Source organism: Paroedura picta, chromosome 2 (assembly GCF_049243985.1).
Source record: "Paroedura picta isolate Pp20150507F chromosome 2, Ppicta_v3.0, whole genome shotgun sequence".
In the NCBI taxonomy this organism is placed as follows: Eukaryota; Metazoa; Chordata; class Lepidosauria; order Squamata; family Gekkonidae; genus Paroedura; species Paroedura picta.
In genome coordinates this window covers 169,850,913-169,869,724 of record NC_135370.1, presented here as the reverse complement: position 1 = coordinate 169,869,724, position 18,812 = coordinate 169,850,913, and the positions used below count along the sequence as shown (strand labels likewise).

The 18,812-nt window shown below is 56.6% G+C and overlaps 1 protein-coding gene across 2 annotated transcripts in view; it reads right to left on the bottom strand.

Annotated features, from left to right (window-relative positions):
• The window catches only part of KIF26A (kinesin family member 26A), a 205,902-nt gene extending 189,939 nt beyond the window's left edge, over positions 1 to 15,963 (bottom strand). Inside the window, exons 1-2 of one of the 2 annotated variants that reach the window (XM_077323808.1) lie at positions 15,700 to 15,963; positions 5,997 to 6,308 (exon numbers count right to left, since the gene is read on the bottom strand). In XM_077323808.1, the coding sequence (XP_077179923.1) occupies positions 5,997 to 6,308; positions 15,700 to 15,834 (447 nt within the window). In that variant the 5' untranslated portion in view covers positions 15,835 to 15,963. Of the gene's footprint in view, positions 1 to 5,996; positions 6,309 to 6,411; positions 6,574 to 15,699 lie in introns of those variants that run through there. The other variant, XM_077323809.1, reaches the window with a different exon arrangement.
• Positions 15,964 to 18,812: the final 2,849 nt, after the last annotated feature.

Genomic DNA, 18,812 nt, shown 5'->3' with positions numbered 1-18,812 from the left:
ATCACCATAAGTCAGTTGTGACTCAGTGCAGAAATAAAGATTCTAGTATGTAAAACAACAACCAGGAGTAAGCAAGACTTCTTTTGTGGCAGGTAAACATTTCACCTGCAAACCATATAGGATAACACAGAGAAGCCACCTTTCCCCATGTGTAACCTGCAAGAATTTTTCAGTGGGTACCATCCTACTGGAAGCAGGACGCTGGATTCAACAGGCCATCGGTCTGCTCTTGCAGGGCTCTTAATCGCAGTCTCCCCACCCCCACCCTTTCAGTCCCGCCAAATTCCCTGGGAACATTTCAGGGCTACTCCAAAGGAAATGGAGAGCAATCTTATCTTCAAAACAAGCTAGTCAAGGTTTTGACATTGCAACTTTACCAAGCCCTGTCTGAAACTCTGAATGAAAGGAGAGGAGATTCATTTCCCTATCATCGAGTCCGGGGAGGGGGGGCTTCCTCTGAAACAGCCACAAATGAGACCACACAAAAAGGTCTACAGGGGGGGAATGAAAGGTCCCCTCACCTGGGCACCTAAATAAGACCCATTGACTCTCGATGTAAGTACTCCTCCCCCCCTTATTCCCGGTGACAAAGAACTGTTCATAAGAAGGACCCCATTACCTCCAGCAAAAACCCAGTTTGGACTAAGAATCATTTAAAGCATTATACCCTCTGTGCAAAGCCATTACACCCAAAGAAGTGAACAATAGGAAATTAACCTTCCATTCACTGAACGGACAACGGGAAATCTAGAGGGCCTGCCTTTGACATTTTCGTTCCGCCTCAAAGGAAGGAAAGGGGACAGATTCGAAACTCCACTCCGAACCGACATAAAAGACTCCTCCACCCCCCGACCCCCCCCCCCACCTCCCGGATCTCCGCAGGCCTTGGATCAAACCCTGAAAACACGAAAATCCGATCCCCTCTGCCTGACAGCGGATTACAACGCAGCCCCCAAAGACAACTATATTTAGATTCTATGGGAATTTTACTCAATGGGACAGGAACCCTTTGAATGAAAATGAAGGTCAAGAGGGATTGGCTTCCTCTGCAGGCCTTTTTTTTTTTTCTCGCCCCCCTCGGTCTTACAAACATCCAGATAACTATTGTCTGGAACACAATACGTTACTGACAATGTTCATGTTCAAGGAGAAAGAAAGCCACCTCCGTATACATTCTCATGTGCTGGGTGAAAATAAATTGTGGAGAGCTTTGCATCTGCTATGCTCTATTTTAGCTCAAACATAGAGGCCCGGAGGACAGAGGGAGGAAGGGGGATGCTCCGTAGGGTCCCTTGACCTGTGAAGCCAGGTGAGTCATCCAGTTGTCCTCATAAGATATCTGGATAAAGTCTGGGATGGTTCGAGTGCACCTTGGCAGCCCTTTCCTTAAACTTGCTAAGATGTATGAGACGGCTTCCTGCGATATGCATATGCATGAGCCCCATTAAAGACAGGTGGTTGAAAATGAAATTAATAGTGTCACTGGGGCGGGGAATCAGCTAACAAAGCGCTTCTACAGATAGTTAGGTGAGAGAAGAAGAGAGAGGGTTTCTGTCTCTTCACGACCCCAGGTGGCTTGGTGTAGTGGGGTTAGGAGGGCAGACTTCTAATCTGGCAGGCCAGGCTTGATTCCCCACTCCCCCACATGCAGCCAGCTGGGTGACCTTGGGCTCGCCACGGCACTGATAAAGCTGGTCTGACCAAGCAGGAATATCAGGGCTCTCTCAGCCTCACCTCCCTCACAGGGTGTCTGTTGTGGGGAGAGGAAAGGGAAGGCGAATGTAAGCCGCTTTGAAACTCCTTTGGGTACAGGAAAGCAGCACATAAGAACCAACTCTTCTTCTTCTCCTTCTTCTTAACAGCTTTCCCTTCCCCTCCCCACAACAGACACCATGTAAGGTAGGCAGGGTGGAGAGAGCCCTGAGAGAACTGCTCTGTGTGAACAGCTTTAATAGGACTGTGACTGGACCAAGGTCACCCAGCTGGCTGCATGTGGAGGCATGGAGAATCAAACCCAGTTCTCCAGATTAGAGGCTGCTGCTCTTAACCGTCACACCACACTGCCTTCACATCACATAAATCTATCAACTTACCTTCCTATAGCTGTCAACCCAATGTCATGTGTTGTTTCCAGCCCTGAATTTGGATTTAAAGTCACACTGGATGCTGTTTTGGGAGCAGGCCTGGAAATATCTGCCTGTAGCACTCCACAAAGGAATAAACTAACTGAATCCATCAGAGAGAGGGATGCTAAAATCAGGTGTTGCTTCCCAACGACATGTAAAGAAGAACTTGAGAAATGCACAAGCATTTCCTCCCCGCTGTGTTTTACGACCTCTGCGAAACAAGCAGGATCGTAGCTGCTGACAATTGACAATCTAACTAATTAATGTCCAATAAAATTCAAGCCATGGCGCACCTATTCCCAAATAACACGTGAATACATAAAGCCACCTTCTACGGAGTCAGACCTATCAAGGTCAACGTTCAGGTGGGTACCCGTGTTGATATAAAGCCATAGAACAGAGTTTTGAGTCCGGCAGCACCTTTAAGCCCAACTGAGTTTAATTCTGGGGATAAAGGTTTCATGTGCAGGCACAGGAAAGCTTACACCCAAAATTAAACTTGGTTGGTCTTAAAGGTCAACACTGGTTATCCTGACCAGCCATCGCTCTCTAAGATAGGATTTTGCATCACATGCTACCTGCTCCTTTTACCTAGAGATTGCTGGGATTGAACCTGCGACCTTCTGCATGCAAAGCAGAGGCTCTACCACCCAGCCACGGCCCCTTTCCTATGCTGAGGCTCAAAGACACTAGCAGGAAGCTAGTAAAAACTACCCCAGTAGTAAAAATTAGCCCAGTAAAAGACTACCCCACAGGATTTCTGAGCCCAGTATTCAGTCCCACGTATACCACTCCAAGTTTGGAGTCTCAGCTCCCCCGCAAGTTGCAAATTCCCACTCTTTTGGGTGGAAGGCTGTACTAATTTTTCAAATGTTGATCAATGGCTTCCCATAGATCTCTTTAATGCAGGAACGACTGCTTAGGCGAGGCTTTCTTACCAAGGGTTTCCTGAATAGGTGGGAGTTAATTCATTTTATGCATTTTTTAAATGTGTCGAACATTTCTCAGATGATATGACCATACATGGTCAGGTTGACCACCATGCCCCTCCCAAAGTGGCCAACGATGGGCTTGGAGGGGGTGGGAAGGAGAGGGCCCCCGGGGGGGCATGTCCACAGCTCTGCTTCCCGACCCTATTTTGCATGATTGCACCACTTCTGGGGTTTCTCGAAGCCTGAACAATGTTTCAGGGGTTTCTCAATGGTCAAAAAGTTGAGCAAGGGTGGTTTAGGCCAGAGGTAGTCAACCTGTGGTCCTCCAGATGTTCATGGACTACAATTCCCATGAGTCCCTGCCAGCAACCGCTGGCAGGGGCTCATGGGAATTGTAGTCCATAAACATCTGGAGGACCACAGGTTGACTACCCCTGAATTAGATAACATTGTCAGTTGTCAGTGGCAACAATGGCACTTCAACACAGCTGGGAGCATGTGACTCTCTGGTGTTGCCGGTGTGGGTCCTCGTAGGAATCTCAGACATTGCATGCAGCACACCGGACCCTACTCCCTTCGGATTACATAGCCAAGATTACGTTAGAAGAAAACGGCTGGACCGCCCATCACAAACCGCTCTTCCCATTACTCATGATGACGTATTCCCTCTCTGACGAGCACTTAAAACAAATGAGCAAATGCAAACTCAGCCACCCGTCTCCTGCCGTTTTATCTGGGCTTGCTCCCCAGAGATCCTGAGTTCAAGTCTCTGCAGGGCTGGCCGAACGGCGGCTCTCCAGATGTCCATGGGCTACAATTCCCATGAGCCCCTGCCAGCCAAATGGTGGCTCTCCAGATGTCCATGGACTAAAATTCCCAGGAGCCCCTGTCAGCCAAAGGGTGGCTCTCCAGATGTTTATGGACTACAATTCCCATGAGCCCCTGCCAGTATCTTAGCAGGGGCTCGTGGGAATTGTAGTCCATGGACATCTGGAGAGCCACCCTTTGGCCAGGCCTGCTGGAGACTGAGCCAGCTTCCTTGCCACATTCTAGTGCAGGGGTAGTCAAAATGCGGCCCTCCAGATGTCCATGGACTACAATTCCCAGGAGCCCCTGCCAGCGAATGCTGGCAGGGGGCTCCTGGGAATTGTATTCCATGGACATCTGGAGGGCCGCAGTTTGACTACCCCTGTTCTAGTCTGACCAACAGACAGAAGAACCCCAGATGCAGATGGATTACAGATGGATTCTCAACAGATGAGATCACCCAAGGCAAAGCTGAGAGTCAGAGGTTTCTCTACCAAAGCTGCCCGCCCCCTTCACTTTCTTCTACACAAATTGTTCCCATGAAGAGGGCTTCGAGTTGTTGAACTTACGGCTGTGGCTAAACCCACCCACCCACCCCTGGCACTGAAATCGTCCCACCCCTATCGATAAGGATCCCGCAAGGGGCATAATGCACCAGCGTGCCTCTATACACTGAGACGCACGCAAGGGGGTGGGCTGAAGACTACAAGCAAGCAGAAGAACACACTGTAAGTCTACGTAGTGTGAGGAGGTATGCACCAGCCTCACAGAGACACCGCTTACACGGCGTTCCACACAGCCACTCGGCTTCAAGGCATGGCAAATTTTGTGTACTGGGTTTCTCTGTAGTGTCCGGAGCTGGCCTCAAGGGTGTACACTGGCATATGCGCAGGGCTCAGGGGGGCCTGGCAAGACCTGTGCAGTACTCACAGCTCCCCGGCCGCATTTCTGTACCAAGGGCTCCCAGAAATCTAGCCAAGCAAGAGGGGATTGAAGTAACAGGGCAAGATTCAGAGCCAGGCGCAGCCAAAATACCATGCTGTGTCCTAAACCCATAACAAGTTGCTTTGCAAAGCGAGTCGATTTCATGAACGCACCCAGGCCAAGGTTCCAGTGCTGCACCCAACAAGCCCTCAGGGGTATCGGGTTTTTTATACAAAGGCAGTTTGCCAAGGGTGCCAGCACTCCGCACGCAGCTGCCCACCCCAGCCTGGGTAATCCCTGGAGGTTTGGGGCCTTGGGAGGGTAAGGGGCCCCAGAGGGAAGGAGGCCACAGAGACGCCCCTCCAAAGCAGCCCAGAGAGATCCGGCTGTCAATCTGGGAGAGGGTCAAGTCTCGCCTGGAGGTTGGCAACCCCAGGTTATACAACGTAGAAGCACACAAGCAAGTCTCTGGCTATGCACAGGCCCCCAAACTGTCTCTAGACATGCCATCAGTGGGGCGGGCAAGGGAGTGCAAACTGTGCAAAAAATGCACACTCCCGCAGCACGGCACAAGCATATCCGAGTCCAGCCCCTGCCAGCGCACTGAGCAATGTGCAAGCGCACTCCCAAGCGCCAAGTTACAACACAGCAGCACAGTCCCGCAACATGGCTAGCAAAGGCAGCAGCGGGGGGGGGGGGGGAGCTCAGAGCAGAGTCCCCCCCCACCGCCCCCCCCCAGCAGGATGGAGGTGAAATCCATAACCACCAAACAATTCCAAGCAGGTCGGACTCCGAAGTCAGACCCATGCCCGTCAAGGGGGCTTGCTCCCAGAGGAAGGGTTCTTCTAATGCCACCGTGGGTGCCAACCTCCAGGCGGGGGCTGGAGAGCCCCTGAAATTACTCTGAACATTGCTGATTGGTTGAGAATTTCTTCATCTGCAGTGCTGACTGACAACCCTTCTCCTGGAGGTGGGCGCCTGGCATGATCCCCTCCCTCACCCCCCAGCCTCCAAGAATGCCCGAACCCCCACCGCAGCCTCCCCTCCAGTGGGACTCCCACCCACCCAGCCTCCCCTCCAATGGGACTCCCATCCACCCACCCACCCACCGCAGGGCTGTAAGAAGCCGGATCCGCACCCAAACCTGCAGAGAGACCCCCCTAGACGGACAAGGGAGGCGGGGGAGGGGGGGTCGGCGCGGACCTACCGGCGGGCCGAGGGAGCCGGCGGCGGCGGCCAGCTTGAGCGCTTGCCTCTTGAGCTCGGCCAGCTTGGCTCGGCACGCCGGGCACCATCCTCCTGGCGCGGCTCGCTCGCAGTGGCCCGGCTCGGCCCCGGAGGCGGCCCCGGCTCCGTCCGGAGGGGGGCGGCTGGCGCAGCGCTCGTCGGGCCCGGCCGGCGGGAGCCTCTTCGGCGGGGGGAGCTCCAGGGAGAGCGGCGGAGGCGGAGGCGGAGGCGGCGGAGGCGGCGGCGCTGGCGTGGCGGGCGGAGGGTCGCGCCGGGGGCTGCCGTCGGCCACCTGCAAGGGAAGCGAGAGAGAGAGAAGGAGAGGCGGTGAGAGCGAGGCAGAAGCGGCGGCGGGAGAGCGAGCGAGCCGGAGCCCCGATCCGCGCCGCACTTACCCCCAGCAGGCGCATGGCCGCGGCCCCCGAGAGCCCCACGGCTACCACGCCGCCCGCGGGCTGCCCATGGGCGGCCCCGCGGGGAAGGCTGCGTGGCTGCACGACCGGCGGCGGCTGCGTGGGCGGCGAGCGCGGCGCGGCAGCGAGAAAAGTTTCGCCAAAGTCGGGCCAAGTTAAAGCGACCCCGGGCGGCGCGAGGGGGCGGGGCCGGCGGGCGGGCGGGGGAGGAGCCTCGGCGCCCCTCGGCCGGCCGGACCCAGGCGGAGCACGTGGGGACGGGGCGGGGACCATTGTGGGCCTGCCCGGGCGGCTGGATCGGCGGCGGACCCGGCGGAGCGGGGTTGGGGGATGCTTTTTTTACGCTCCGGCCGCCGGCCCAACAACTCTGCGGATCCGGTTTCGAGGAGCCGTTTCCACGGTCCCTCCGCGGGCGGGGCTTTTTCGGCAAATGGTTGTGAGGAATAAGACTTTCTTTAGGAGGGAAAGGGGGGGGGGGGAATCAATCTTGGCTGCGGTCCCTAAGGCGCTTAAGCCGGGGATTGGCCCGTCCCCGGAGCCTGGGGCGAGAGAGGACTTCTATGCCTGCCTGGATGGGGAACGTGCTTTCGGTCCCCCGAAATGTTTCTTTGGGAGCCTGTTGGCTGGGGATGCAATCACAACTAGAGTTGGAAGGGACCTCGCGGGTCATCTAGTCCAGCCCTCTGGAGAATGCGTGGCAGTGCAAAGTGTGGTCGTGTGACTGCGGACTAGCTTTCAAAGCAAGAGATGGACGGGGCGGTTGGGCATTGCCTGTCTCTGCAAAGCAGCCCTGGATTTTTCTGGTGGTCACCCACCCAAGCCATTCGGACCAGGGCAATAACTGGAGTGGTCTAGTGCAGGGGTTGTCAACCTGTGGTCCTCCAGATGTTCATGGACTACAATTCCCATGAGCCCCTGCCAGCATTTTCTGACAGGGGCTCATGGGAATTGTAGTCCATGAACATCTGGAGGACCACAGGTTGCCTACCCCTGGTCTCGTGGTTAAAGCAGCCCTTCTCAACTTTTTACCATTGAGAAAGCCCTGTAACATTCTTCAGGCTTCAAGAAACCCTAGAAGTGGCACCATCGTGCAGAATAGGGTTGGGAAGCAGAGCTGTGGACACGCCCACCTGAGCCCCTCCCCTTCCCACCCTCTACTGGCCCATCATTGGCCATTTTCAGGGGAGGTGTCAACATGACCATATATGGTCATTTCACCTAATGTTTAACACATTTCAAAAACTGAATGAACTCCCACCCCTTCAGGAAACCCCAGGGTTTCATGAGACCCTGGTTGAGAAAGCCTGGCTTAAAGTGTCAGACTAGGATCTGGGAGACCCAGGTTCGAATCCCTGCTTGTGCTATAGCAGCTGGTGACTAGCCACATTCCAGGGGGAGGGGGTCATCATTAAACACACATAGCAGTACAAGATAGGAGCTGGTGGCTCCAGAGCAAATGTTCAATTTTCCAGCTGCAAAATGGAGGTGCTGGGGGTGAGTCATACCAACCACCCTGGAATGCTAGCTATTGAGGAAGGTTGTCCCCCCCCACCCACAAAGATCCTTTGCCAAAGCTTCTCCAAGCTGTTTACTGACCAAAGAAGAAGCATTCCATAAGAGGCTGGACTAGATCCCCAAGCTCCCCCAGGGGTAGTCAAACTGTAGCCCTCCAAATGTCCATGGACTACAATTCCCATGACCCACAGTTTGACTACTCTTGCCCAAGACCTTCCCTTGGAGGCCATTCATGCCATATATACAAGATCTGACTCTTATTCCAGTTTACCAAATCCAGAGTAATTGCCACCCTGGCTAAGTATCAGTTGTCTTTAACTGGACCAAGTCCCCTTGATCTCCCACTCCTTCCAAGCCCCTCCTTGGCCACTGTGGGAGGGGGTGGGTCAGTCTGCCCCACGCCTCCTCAACCAGGCTCTCATGAAATACTGGAGTTTCTTGACAGCCCTGGAAGGGTTTCCCAAATGGGTGGGGGTTATTTAATTTATATTAATTCATTTATTTTATATTTAATTTGTCAGGGGATGTGACCATACATGGTCACATTAACACCCTCCCCCAAATGGCCAGTGATGGGCCTGGAGGGGGTGGGAAGGGGGGAGGCCCTGGACGGGCGTGTCCACAGCTCTGCTTCCCAGCCCTATTCTGCACCATTGCATCAATTCTGGGGTTCTCAAAGACCTGAAGAATATTTCAGGGGGTTCTCAGGCTGATCTGCCCAAATAAACCTGCTGTGCAGGAAGGAAGAATCAAATCATTTAAATCAGGGGCGGTCAAACTGCGGCCCTCCAGATGTCCATGGACTACAATTCCCATGAGCCCCTGCCGGCGAATGCTGGCAGGGGCTCATGGGAATTGTAGTCCATGGACATCTGGAGGGCCGCAGTTTGACCGCCCCTGATTTAAATAAACAAAGGGTTCCTTTTCTCTCGGAGCTGGAAATAGCAGGCACCGAGTGGGACACCTCTCCCCAGCTGCCATTTTGAAAACCCACACTACAGGACCCTGCTTCCAGAAGGACCCTTAATGGCAGCCATGTTCACACATTACTGTGCACTCAAGGGCCTCCTGCCCATCCTAGCGACATCTGTTTGTAGAGAAGCGCTCCAACAACTGAAACCGGGGGGCCGATGTCTGAAGGAGATGTGGGGCTTGTATCTCCACTTCATCCACAACATGCGCTGACTACGTCACGGCAATAATTCGGTGCACACACAAAGGACAACCAAGTATATGTGCCGTGCGCAGAGCCTACATGCTTTCGCTTGTGAACCTCGTAATTTCTCCCCTTTCTCTTGTTATGACCCCTGCCCAAGAAAAGGGTTTTTTTTGGGGGGGGGGCTTTCTACAGGAGGTAGATGAATTCATGGAGGACCAGGCTAGAGGCAGGGGTGACTCAAAGAAGGGCCGAGCTGTTCTTTCGTGCGCCGCTTTTCCCTGCCCAAAGGAGTCTCAAAGTGGCTTACAATTGCCCACACTTCCTCTCTCCACAACAGACACCCCACGGGGCTGAGAGAGCTCTGACAGAACTGTGACTGGTCCAAGCCACCCAGCTGGCTGCATGTAGAGTGGGGAACTCACACCCAGTTCTCCAGATTACACCCACCTGTCCTGACAGCTCAGGATTATCTTTCCCCACACACACACCCTCCCCATGTTCCCTTTACCACATCCTTGCAAGGGAAGCCAGGATGGGGGAAGGAGGACTGGCCCATGGGGAGCTTTTGGGCTGAGCTGGGGATGGAGTTGGTATCCCCAGAGTAAGTTCACCCTATACCGCCCAAATAACACCCCTCTCTGAAACACCAATGGGGCAGGCACTGGATCTCGTGAGCACTGCCAGTCCTCAGAAGGATGGTATGCCAAAACCATTATGCCCATATGCAGATAGGGAAGTGGGGAGAAAGGGGCCGAGAACCAATGAGTTGCCTTAGAGTCCAGCCGCCCTGCCTGGAGAGTCAGCTTGTTGTCGTAATTAAGAGCCGCAGCTTCTAATCTGGCAAGCCGGGTTTGATTCTCCGCTCCTTCACATGCAGCCAGCTGGGCCAGTCACAGTCCTGATAGAGCTGTTCTTGCAGAGCAGTTCTGTCAGAGCTCTCTCAGCCCCACCGACCTCACAGGGTGTCTGTTGTGGGAGGAGGAAGAGAAGGCCGCTTTGAGACTCCTTTGGGTAGTGAAAAGCAGGGGCCAAAAAACAACAATCCTTCTTCTTCTTCTTCTTCTTCTGGATGGCCCAGGCTAGCTTGATCTCAAAAGCCACATAGAGTTGACCCTGGTCAGCGTTTGGATGGGAGGCCCCCAAAGAAGTCCCAGGTTGCAATGCAGAGAGATGCCATGGCCAACCACCTGTTTGTCTCTGGCCTTGAAAACTCCATAAGGGGTGGCCAGAAATTGGCTGTAACTTGACGTCACATTGCAGGAGCACAAGTAGGCCAACTGCTCAGCCCATGGCAGAAGAGAGCCCTGAGCTGGGGACCTCCTGGACTACAACTCATTCCCTTTGACACTAGACTGTGACATTTCCCTACACCCTCCATGATGATGCTCATGGGCCTTTCGGCAGATAAGTCCATGTGTGAATGGAGAAAGTCCAAGCCCTACTGAGTTGGCACATGCTTGGATGTTCATCTCTCTGCTGCTTCAGCGTCTTCTCCAGGGGAGCTCGGTCAAGGTGGGTGGAGCCAGAGAAGAGGCTGAAAGTCCAACATCTGAAGAAGGGAGCAGCGGCCCCTGCCACAAATTTTGCTACTCTCTGTGCTCCTGTTCTCTCTTGCCCTTTCCAGGGGACCCATATGGGATAGAAAGCCATCTTCTCTTCCAGGCTTCCCACTTAGCGGTGTTTCCCTCTTCAGTCCTAAGCAAAAACTTACTCCAAAGCCATCTGCTACACACCCAAGTAGATGAGCGATTGGGATGTGAGTGTCCTGCCTAGTGCAGGGGGTTGGACTAGATGACCCATGAGGTCCCTTCCAACTCTATGATTCTGTGATTCCGCGATTCTATGAAGTGTCTGCTCTAGACTGAGAGGCAGACTTGGCCAAACAATGGCTCTTCAGATGGCTATGGACCACATGTCCCATGAGCCCCTGCCAGCATGTGCTGGCAGGGGCTCATGGGAATTGTAGTCCACAGATATCTGGAGAGCCACTGTTTAGCCACCCCTGCATAAAGGGAGGTTCCCTTGAATGGCAAGGCCTCTGTCCAACAGGAGTCTTCCTCCAAACAGCATGGGCCTTTGTTGTCATGGGATCTGTGCGTGTCTCTTCCCTCCCTCCCCCCGTCTGATTCCATCATCCCTTTAGCAATGCACGGATGGAGATGATTTCTACAGAGGCGCCCCTGACCTGGCAGCTGGAGAAATTAGCATCCTGGACTAATTGCCTAGTCAGCTGCTGGTGCCTATTGAAAAACAGCCTCCTGGCTGCTTTAAAACCCGGACCGTTGGGAAGGAGCACTCCGATTTGGGGCAGGGGGATGCAGTGTTCTGGGGGTTCCCACAAGGCAGTACACCTAAGTCTGCCATGTGTCCTTTACGGTCCCCCACTCAGTCACCTCCCATGGGTCAGACCCGCCGTGTGACTTCTCATTTCTGAAAGCATCTTTAACAATTTACGGGTTCTGCTCTTGGATCACTTGGAGGAAATCACGGGCAGCATTGGGACATCTGGGAACGTGGACACAAGCGTTGCTCCACTGGGCACCTGGTTGGCTTTCTTCCCCTCCCACTTAGAAGGCGATCTGAAAGCCTAGAGAAGTTTGTGCTTCGTTGCTCCTTTTCCATACCTGCAGGGAGGGCTGGGGAAAGAGCGGCTAGACTTGGCCATAGGCCTTGGCGAAACCAACATGAGGCAAGATTCGGGAGGGTCACCGTGTCGGTCGGTCTAAAGCAGCAGAACAAACTCCAGCAGCACCTTTGAGTCCAAGAAAGCTTAATTCTGGATGTAAGCTTCCATGTGCACGGCCTCTCAAGAAGGGGGTGTGTACGCCAAAGTTGAAGTCAACGTTGGGCTGTGGGCTGATGATCATGAGACTGCACCAGTGTCCAGGAGCACCTTAAAGACCAACCAGATCTGTGTCAGGGTGAATCAATGCTCCTTTCTGGTACAGCAGTCAGCAGCTTCTCCTCTGCCCAAATGTTGTTAGTCTTTCAGGTGCTCCTGGACTCTGGCTCTTTTCTCCTGCTACAGACAGACTAACAGGGCTACCCATCCTGGAAGTGAGCTGTGACTCACGAAAGCTCCTCCTCTCCACAAATGTTGTTAGTCTTTCAGGTGCTCCTAGACTCTGGCTCTTTTCTCCTGCTACAGACTGATGAACATGGTGACCCATCATGCTACAGTAAAGGTAAAGGTATCCCCTGTGCAAGCACTGAGTCATGTCTGACCCTTGGGGTGACGCCCTCTAGCATTTTCTTGGCAGACTCAATACGGGGTGGTTTGCCAGTGCCTTCCCCAGTCATCACCGTTTACCCCCCAGCAAGCTGGGTACTCATTTTACCGACCTCGGAAGGATGGAAGGCTGAGTCAACCTTGAGCCGGCTGCTGGGATTGAACTCCCAACCTCATGGGCAGACAGATTCAGACAGCATATCGCTGCCTTACCACTCTGTGCCACAAGAGGCTCATGCTACAGTACATGGATGAATTATGACTCCCGCTTGTTTCTCCAATGGAGGCCTGGAGTGCCTTACAACTAGGGTTACCAACTCCAGGTTGGGAAGCTCCTAGAGATTTGGTGAGGGTCTGTGATAGATGAGGTTTGGGGAGGGAACCTGCCAATCAGCCCTTTTCTCCAGAGGGACTGGAGGTCCCTTGTAATTCCTGACCCCCCGGCCCCTTTCTGGAGACTGGCTGCTGTGGTCATAACCACAGTCCCCCCTCTTCTATTTGACCTTTGCAACAACAGCCATGTGAGGGAGGTTAGGCTGGGATGAGGTGACTGGACTGAGGTCCCCCAGTGAAGGTCCATGGTGGAGCGGGGGAGTTGACCCCTGGGGATCCCAGATCGTAGCCCCACTTCCTATTACTCCAGAAGTCAAAGAGATCTTGCGCTGCTGTTGTGACTTTATATTATGGGGTGGGACTAGGGGGAATAGGCCTAGGGAGGGTGCAAGCAGGTTGCCTCTATGCTGCATTGTATGCCTGTCAAGTGATTATGCCTAGTGATGAAATGTACTTCTGAACTGGGAAGGGGCACACAGACACACGTGCTATGAAGAGTGAGGACTCCTGGCTCAAAGGAGCTTGCACAGCTTCCAGCATTTGATAATTCCTTCTCTGTCCGGTTCCCCCACCCACCGAAAGAAACGCCCGCAGTCTCCACGCGCGTAGATTGGCACAAACGCCCAATGGGGTTCAAAGGGCTAGAGAGAACCAACTCTCTCTGCCCGCTCTCCGGTCCCTGTTACCGGAGCGCCATCTGCCGGCCGCACAGCGCTGTACCGCTAGACCGCGGAAGAAAATTAAGCCATCTCGCCCTGGCAAAAGGGGGCTTGGGTGTGTTTTTTTTCCCTTCCAAGAACGCGCGGTGGTCTCCAGCGGGCTCTCGCGGGGATTCGGCCTCTCCCGACATCCACGCCACCTCCCTCCCCTAGAATCACCCCGTCCATCGAGGCGCAAGCGATCCGGATTCATTCCGTATTCTTGAAAAACGCCACTCGCACCATCCGTGCGGGCGGGCCAGCCCTGCTCGTCTCTCCCCCCCCCCTCCCGTCGTGCCTGACTCTCCTCTCGCATGGACGGCTGCCCCCCTCGGCCACGCCTGAGTGGAGCCGCGGCCCGCCCAGCGTGAATGGTCCACTCCGAATTAAAGAGGGCGGGAGCTCCCCTCTCCCTCCCTCGGGGCTTTCCAACTTCGGGTCCCTCCAGGGGGCGGAGGCGCCAGGGCTTCCCTGCCGAGGCCGCTTGGGCTGCGCGGCCGACAGCTAGCCGAGGCTACCCGTCCAGGCGCCCGTGCTTTCCTCCCCCTGGGGCGGCTCTCGGGACTCTGTCAAGCGCGATCGCTGCTCCCTTTCGCTCCGCTGCGCCTGCCGAAGCCAGCGCCCGGGCGCCTCTGCGACGCGCTCGCCTGCTCGTCTCCCCTCCCCATACACACGCACACCTGTCCCCCAAGCCGGAGCGAAACGGAGGGAGGGGCAGCGCTTCCCGATCCCCCCCCCCCTCCCTTCTTCCCATGCCCAGCTCCCCCGCCTGACGGCGCCCGCAAATGGAGCGCTCCGGAGCCAATTTGCAAGAGCAGCAGGCGAAAAGCCAGCGCTGCGCAAGAGGCGCCAAAAGCAGACTGCTGGGCCGGGGGGGGGAGGGAGGGAAGGGGGCAGACAATCTCTTGCGAGGCCCGAGCCTTGCCTCGCTCATCGCCACCTTGCTGAAAGTTACAATAGAAAAGGAGCCTTGTCTTTGTGCATGTGCAGAGTGCCACCGCCGAACTCGCAGCTGTTGGGGTCAGGGATAGATACAAAGGCATTGCCAAGAGAGACTGCCGATTTGCGACTGTCAGAGAAGCTCACGACAACGCACCCTCCTGGACTGAATCAAGACCTGGGTTTTCTGTCTCATTGCCAAGGCTGGTATCTGCGTGCCCACTAACCTTCTGCAAATCACACCTAAGCCTAACACACCTGCTATTGTCATTCACCTGGTATTGTCACCTGCCTGCTGCTATCACTGGACATCTGAAATGGGGCCTCTCTTCAAGATGTATGGGCAGGTGGACTCACATTCTAGCTTCACCTGAAGAAGTGAGGGGGACCCACGAAAGCTCCTACCCGTCAAGGGACTGCTGGACTTTGGCTCTTTTCTATTGAGATCAGAAGGCCAAATGGGACTCGGACCCCCTACAAGGACCATGTGGTGGAGAGGGAGGGGTGAGCGCCCCTTTTCCGTGCAGGAGCCTTGGTGCAGCGCCCGGCATAGACCAGCGCGCCCGCGAAGTGCCCCGGAGAGAGAGAGAGAACTTTCCGCAGAGAGCGGCTCCAGCGGAGAATGATGGAGGAGCCGAGGGAGGCGACCCCTCGCAGCCGGCTGCTCGGCGCGCATATGGGTGGGGAGCACTTCATGAGCATCGCAGTCTCCCCACCACCACCACCACCAGCAGCAGCAGCGCTCCCATTCACACACACCCTCCGCCTTGCACACGCGTGTCATGATCTCGGGCTAGGCTCCCACGCTCCGGGAGTTCCACAGATCTGGGGAGGGGAGGGGGCATCAGGTCCCATCTTCCCCCTTGCCTACGCAACCCTCTTTCGGCTTCCAGAGCACCCACCGGTGTTGGGGCGGGGTGGGGGGCAGGGCCGTCCAGGGACCCGTGGAGGTCGAGATAGACCCAGACAGACCCGGCTCCTGCTTCCCGGACCGTAAAACCGCCTCTGGGTCGAGCCCCGCGTGCTTCTCAAGGAGCGCCAGACCCGTGTCACGCGTCCCGACGTGCTATCTACGGGGCCCTGATGCCCCGGCAAGGCTCCGCCGGCCCCGGCGCTGTCCCCGCCTTCCAGCGCCCGCCCGCGGCCAGCGGTTCAGCGGCGCAGGCAGAGCGCTGTCCAAGGTGCTGAAATCGCCCCGCGGCCCATTGCCGGCAGACGCTGCCCGGCCGGCTGAACTTTTCCTCGGCCGGCCGGCCGGCCTCCTTCCTTCCTTCCTTCCTTCCTTCCTTCCTTCCTTCCTTCCTTCCTTCCTTCCTTCCTCCCAGCGCTGCCGGCCGCTCGTTAAGTTTCTTGGCGTCGTTTCCCCGCGAGCGCCACTCCGGCGCGGCTCCGCTTACCTTGCCTTTCCTGCGGAGGAGGTGGCTGGTGAACCCGAAGATGATCTCGGAGTCCAGGCAGAGCGCGCCCAGCTCCAGCAGGCTGGGGTTCTTCCGCGTGGCGCCGCCAGGCTCCGTGGGCTTGGGGAAAGCCATGGCGCGTCCCTCGCTCGCTCGCCTGCCTGGGGACGCCCAAAGGGGCCGGGGGGGACGGAGGAGGTGCGCTCTGCGGCGCCCTGCGCGGGATCCAGGGCAGGGGGGCGTGGGGGGACGGAGCGGGGAGAAGGGCCGTCACTCCTCCATGGTCCTCCCGCCGGAATGCCGCCGCCGCCGGTTCTGCTGCTGCTGCTGCTGCTTCTGCTTCTGCCGCTGTTGCTGCTGCTGCTGCGAGTGGAGAAGCGAGCGGAGGCAGCGCAGGGCTCGCCCGGGCGCCGCGGCGTCTTTCTTCCCCTCCTTCCGCGCCTCGCCCGGAGCCCGCGTGTCGTCCGGGCGGCGGCTCTGCCCGCGCTCCCGCAGCCTCTCCCGGGTCGCCTCCCCCAGCCAGGCGGGACCTCCCTCGGCCATCAGCACCCCGGAGCTGCCAAGGCACGCGGGGCGGGCGCAGGGGGCGGCGAGCCCCCTTGGCCTGCCCTCCCAGGCGATGGCTGGCGGGCGAGGGGCGCCACAACCTCACGTCTGTGCCCGGACCGGGGCTGGGTAGGTGGGTGGGTGGGGGTCTGGGGAGGGGGGGGGGCTTTCCAGGTGGGAGACGCGAGTGGCGGCGCTGGAGGAGACAAAGAAGGCGCCCCCACTTTCCCAGCCGGGGCCAGGCGACCGGGGAGGGCTTGGCCACGCCGCCCCTTCCCGGAGGGCTCGGGCCGCCCCCGATGCCCCCTGCCCCGCCCGCCCGCCCGCCCGCCGGCTCCCTCGCCCGGCCCGCCGAGCCGCTGTCCGGCCGCTGCCGCCGAGCGCACCCTGGAGGCTGGCGCAGGGAGGAGGCGGCAGCCCAGCCGCAAAGTTGCCCGCCTCGCCAGGCGTGGGCATTGGCTGGCGGCTCTTTCGCTCTGCCCTGCCCACGCGGACGGGCGGACGGGCGGGCGGGGGGAGGGAGGGAGGAACGGGAGGGGAGGGGAGGGGAGGGGAGGGTCCGTCCCCTGCCAGAGCCAGCCTGGCTCCGAGACGGGTTGGGCCGGAGGGGCTCTCCCGCTGGCAGCGGCAGCAGCAGCAAGCGCCTGAGGGCAGGGGGAAGCCGTGGGGAGGGGGAGCAAGGAGCCCCCCCTCCAGCCCCCTCCGCCAAGCCGGTCCCCCCTCCCTCTTCCCCTGAGCACAGCTGCCTACGGTGACATCAGCTCGCAGTGACAGACAGACAGACAGGCAGACAGCACCCGGCGCAGTGAAGGGGAAGGGCTGGATCGATAGGCTTCCAAAGCCGGGGAAGGGAGGATGGAGGGAGGGGGGCTTCATTCTCAAGCATTATTCCCTTCTTTAATTTTATTTTCTAGAATGCACCTCCGTACAGAGGCATGATCCCCCCTACTCGGAACACCTATGAAAGTGAATGGAATAAGCTGGGTTGGCTTAGCGTGGGGGTACCGGAGCGGGAGATTTGGGGGGGAGGGGGTGTCTGAGCCAGGATTCTCTCCCTTAATCCGCTTAAGTTGATCGCTCATTGTCGGCACTTCAAGGTCCGCTGGGGCAAGCAACAGCGCCTTCCCTCCTCCTCCGCAGAGGGTCTTTTTCCTGAGAACGAGGGTTTATTCCCCACAGGGGTGGAGATATCCCATGGGGAGAAGCCAGGGTTGGGGGACAGGAAGATGCCCGACTGAAATGCATTCTTGCCAGGGCTTCAGAAAAGCACGTTGATCACCGGAAGCGACAGTGAGTGTCAATGTGCGTGTATGAAGGGGGTGGGGTTCCCAGGTCAAACACCCCCAGGGAAATCTTTCCTCTCAGAATGCTCTTTAACGGGGCCCCAGGTCTACTGCCCTGTCATCAAGAGAGCAGAAGTCCAGTACAGAGGGATCAAGCCAAGTACAGGCGTGCTCCTGGACTTCCGGGATGGGGTAGTGGTTGGCTCAGATATTCCCAACCAGGACTCCCTGGAGCTTCAGGGCTCGATGAGAGGACCTTTCCCAAGAGCCAGCTTGGTGTAGTGGTTAGGAGTGCGGACTTCTAATCTGGCAAGCCGGGTCTGAATCTGTACTTCCCCACATACAGCCAGCTGGGTGGTCTTGGGCTCGCCACAACACTGAGAAAACTGCTCAGTGATATCAGGGCTCTCTCAGCCCCACCCACCTCATAGGGTGTCTGTTGTGGGGAGAGGAAGGGAAGGCTATTGTAAGCCGCTTTGAGACTCCTCTGAGTAGAGAAAAGTGGCATATAAGAACCAGCTGCTCTTCTTCAGTAATATCAAGGCTCTCTCAGCCTAAATCCCTCACAGGGTGTCTGTTGTGGGGAGAGGAAAGGAAGGTGATTGTAAGACGCATTGAGCCTCCTTCGGGTAGAGAAAAGCGGCATATAAGAACCAACTCTTCTTCTTCTTCTTCTTCTTCTTCTTCTTCTTCTTCTTCTTCTTCTTCTTCTTCTTCTTCTTCTTCTTCTTCTATACCCTGCCTTAATTGACCCAGCCACAACATTGCTATGAGAGCAGGGGACTGGCTGCTTCCACTGACTTGTGGTTAGCATTCCCTCAAGGTTACTGTGCCTGGGAAATAGGGCGGAGCTGGAGGGTTCCTCCTGCCTCAGGCTACCTCCTTTCCCTCCCTCCCTTTGTTCTACTAGGGCGTGGCAGGGAGGCGTGGCCAGCTGACATCAGTTCCAGCCCGGTTCAGGGGCTCCCCGAGGCCTGATAAATATTTCACGGCTCCTCCAAAGTCAGAAAGTTAAGATAGGCTAGGTTAGTGGGTCATACTTGGTCTGGGTGACCCAAGTTCAAATCCTGACTTGGAAGCTTACTGATATCTACACCCTATGCTGCCCCCGCCCCTCTCTCCATAACCTACTTTACAGGGTGGTTGTTGCGCAGATAAAATGGAGGAGAAGGTCATGAATTAATTCATTCATTCATCATTAATTAATTAATTAATTAATGTTGAACCTTGATGTGTTGACTGAATCAGGCCACCGGTCCATCAAAGGCAGTGCTGCCCCCTTGG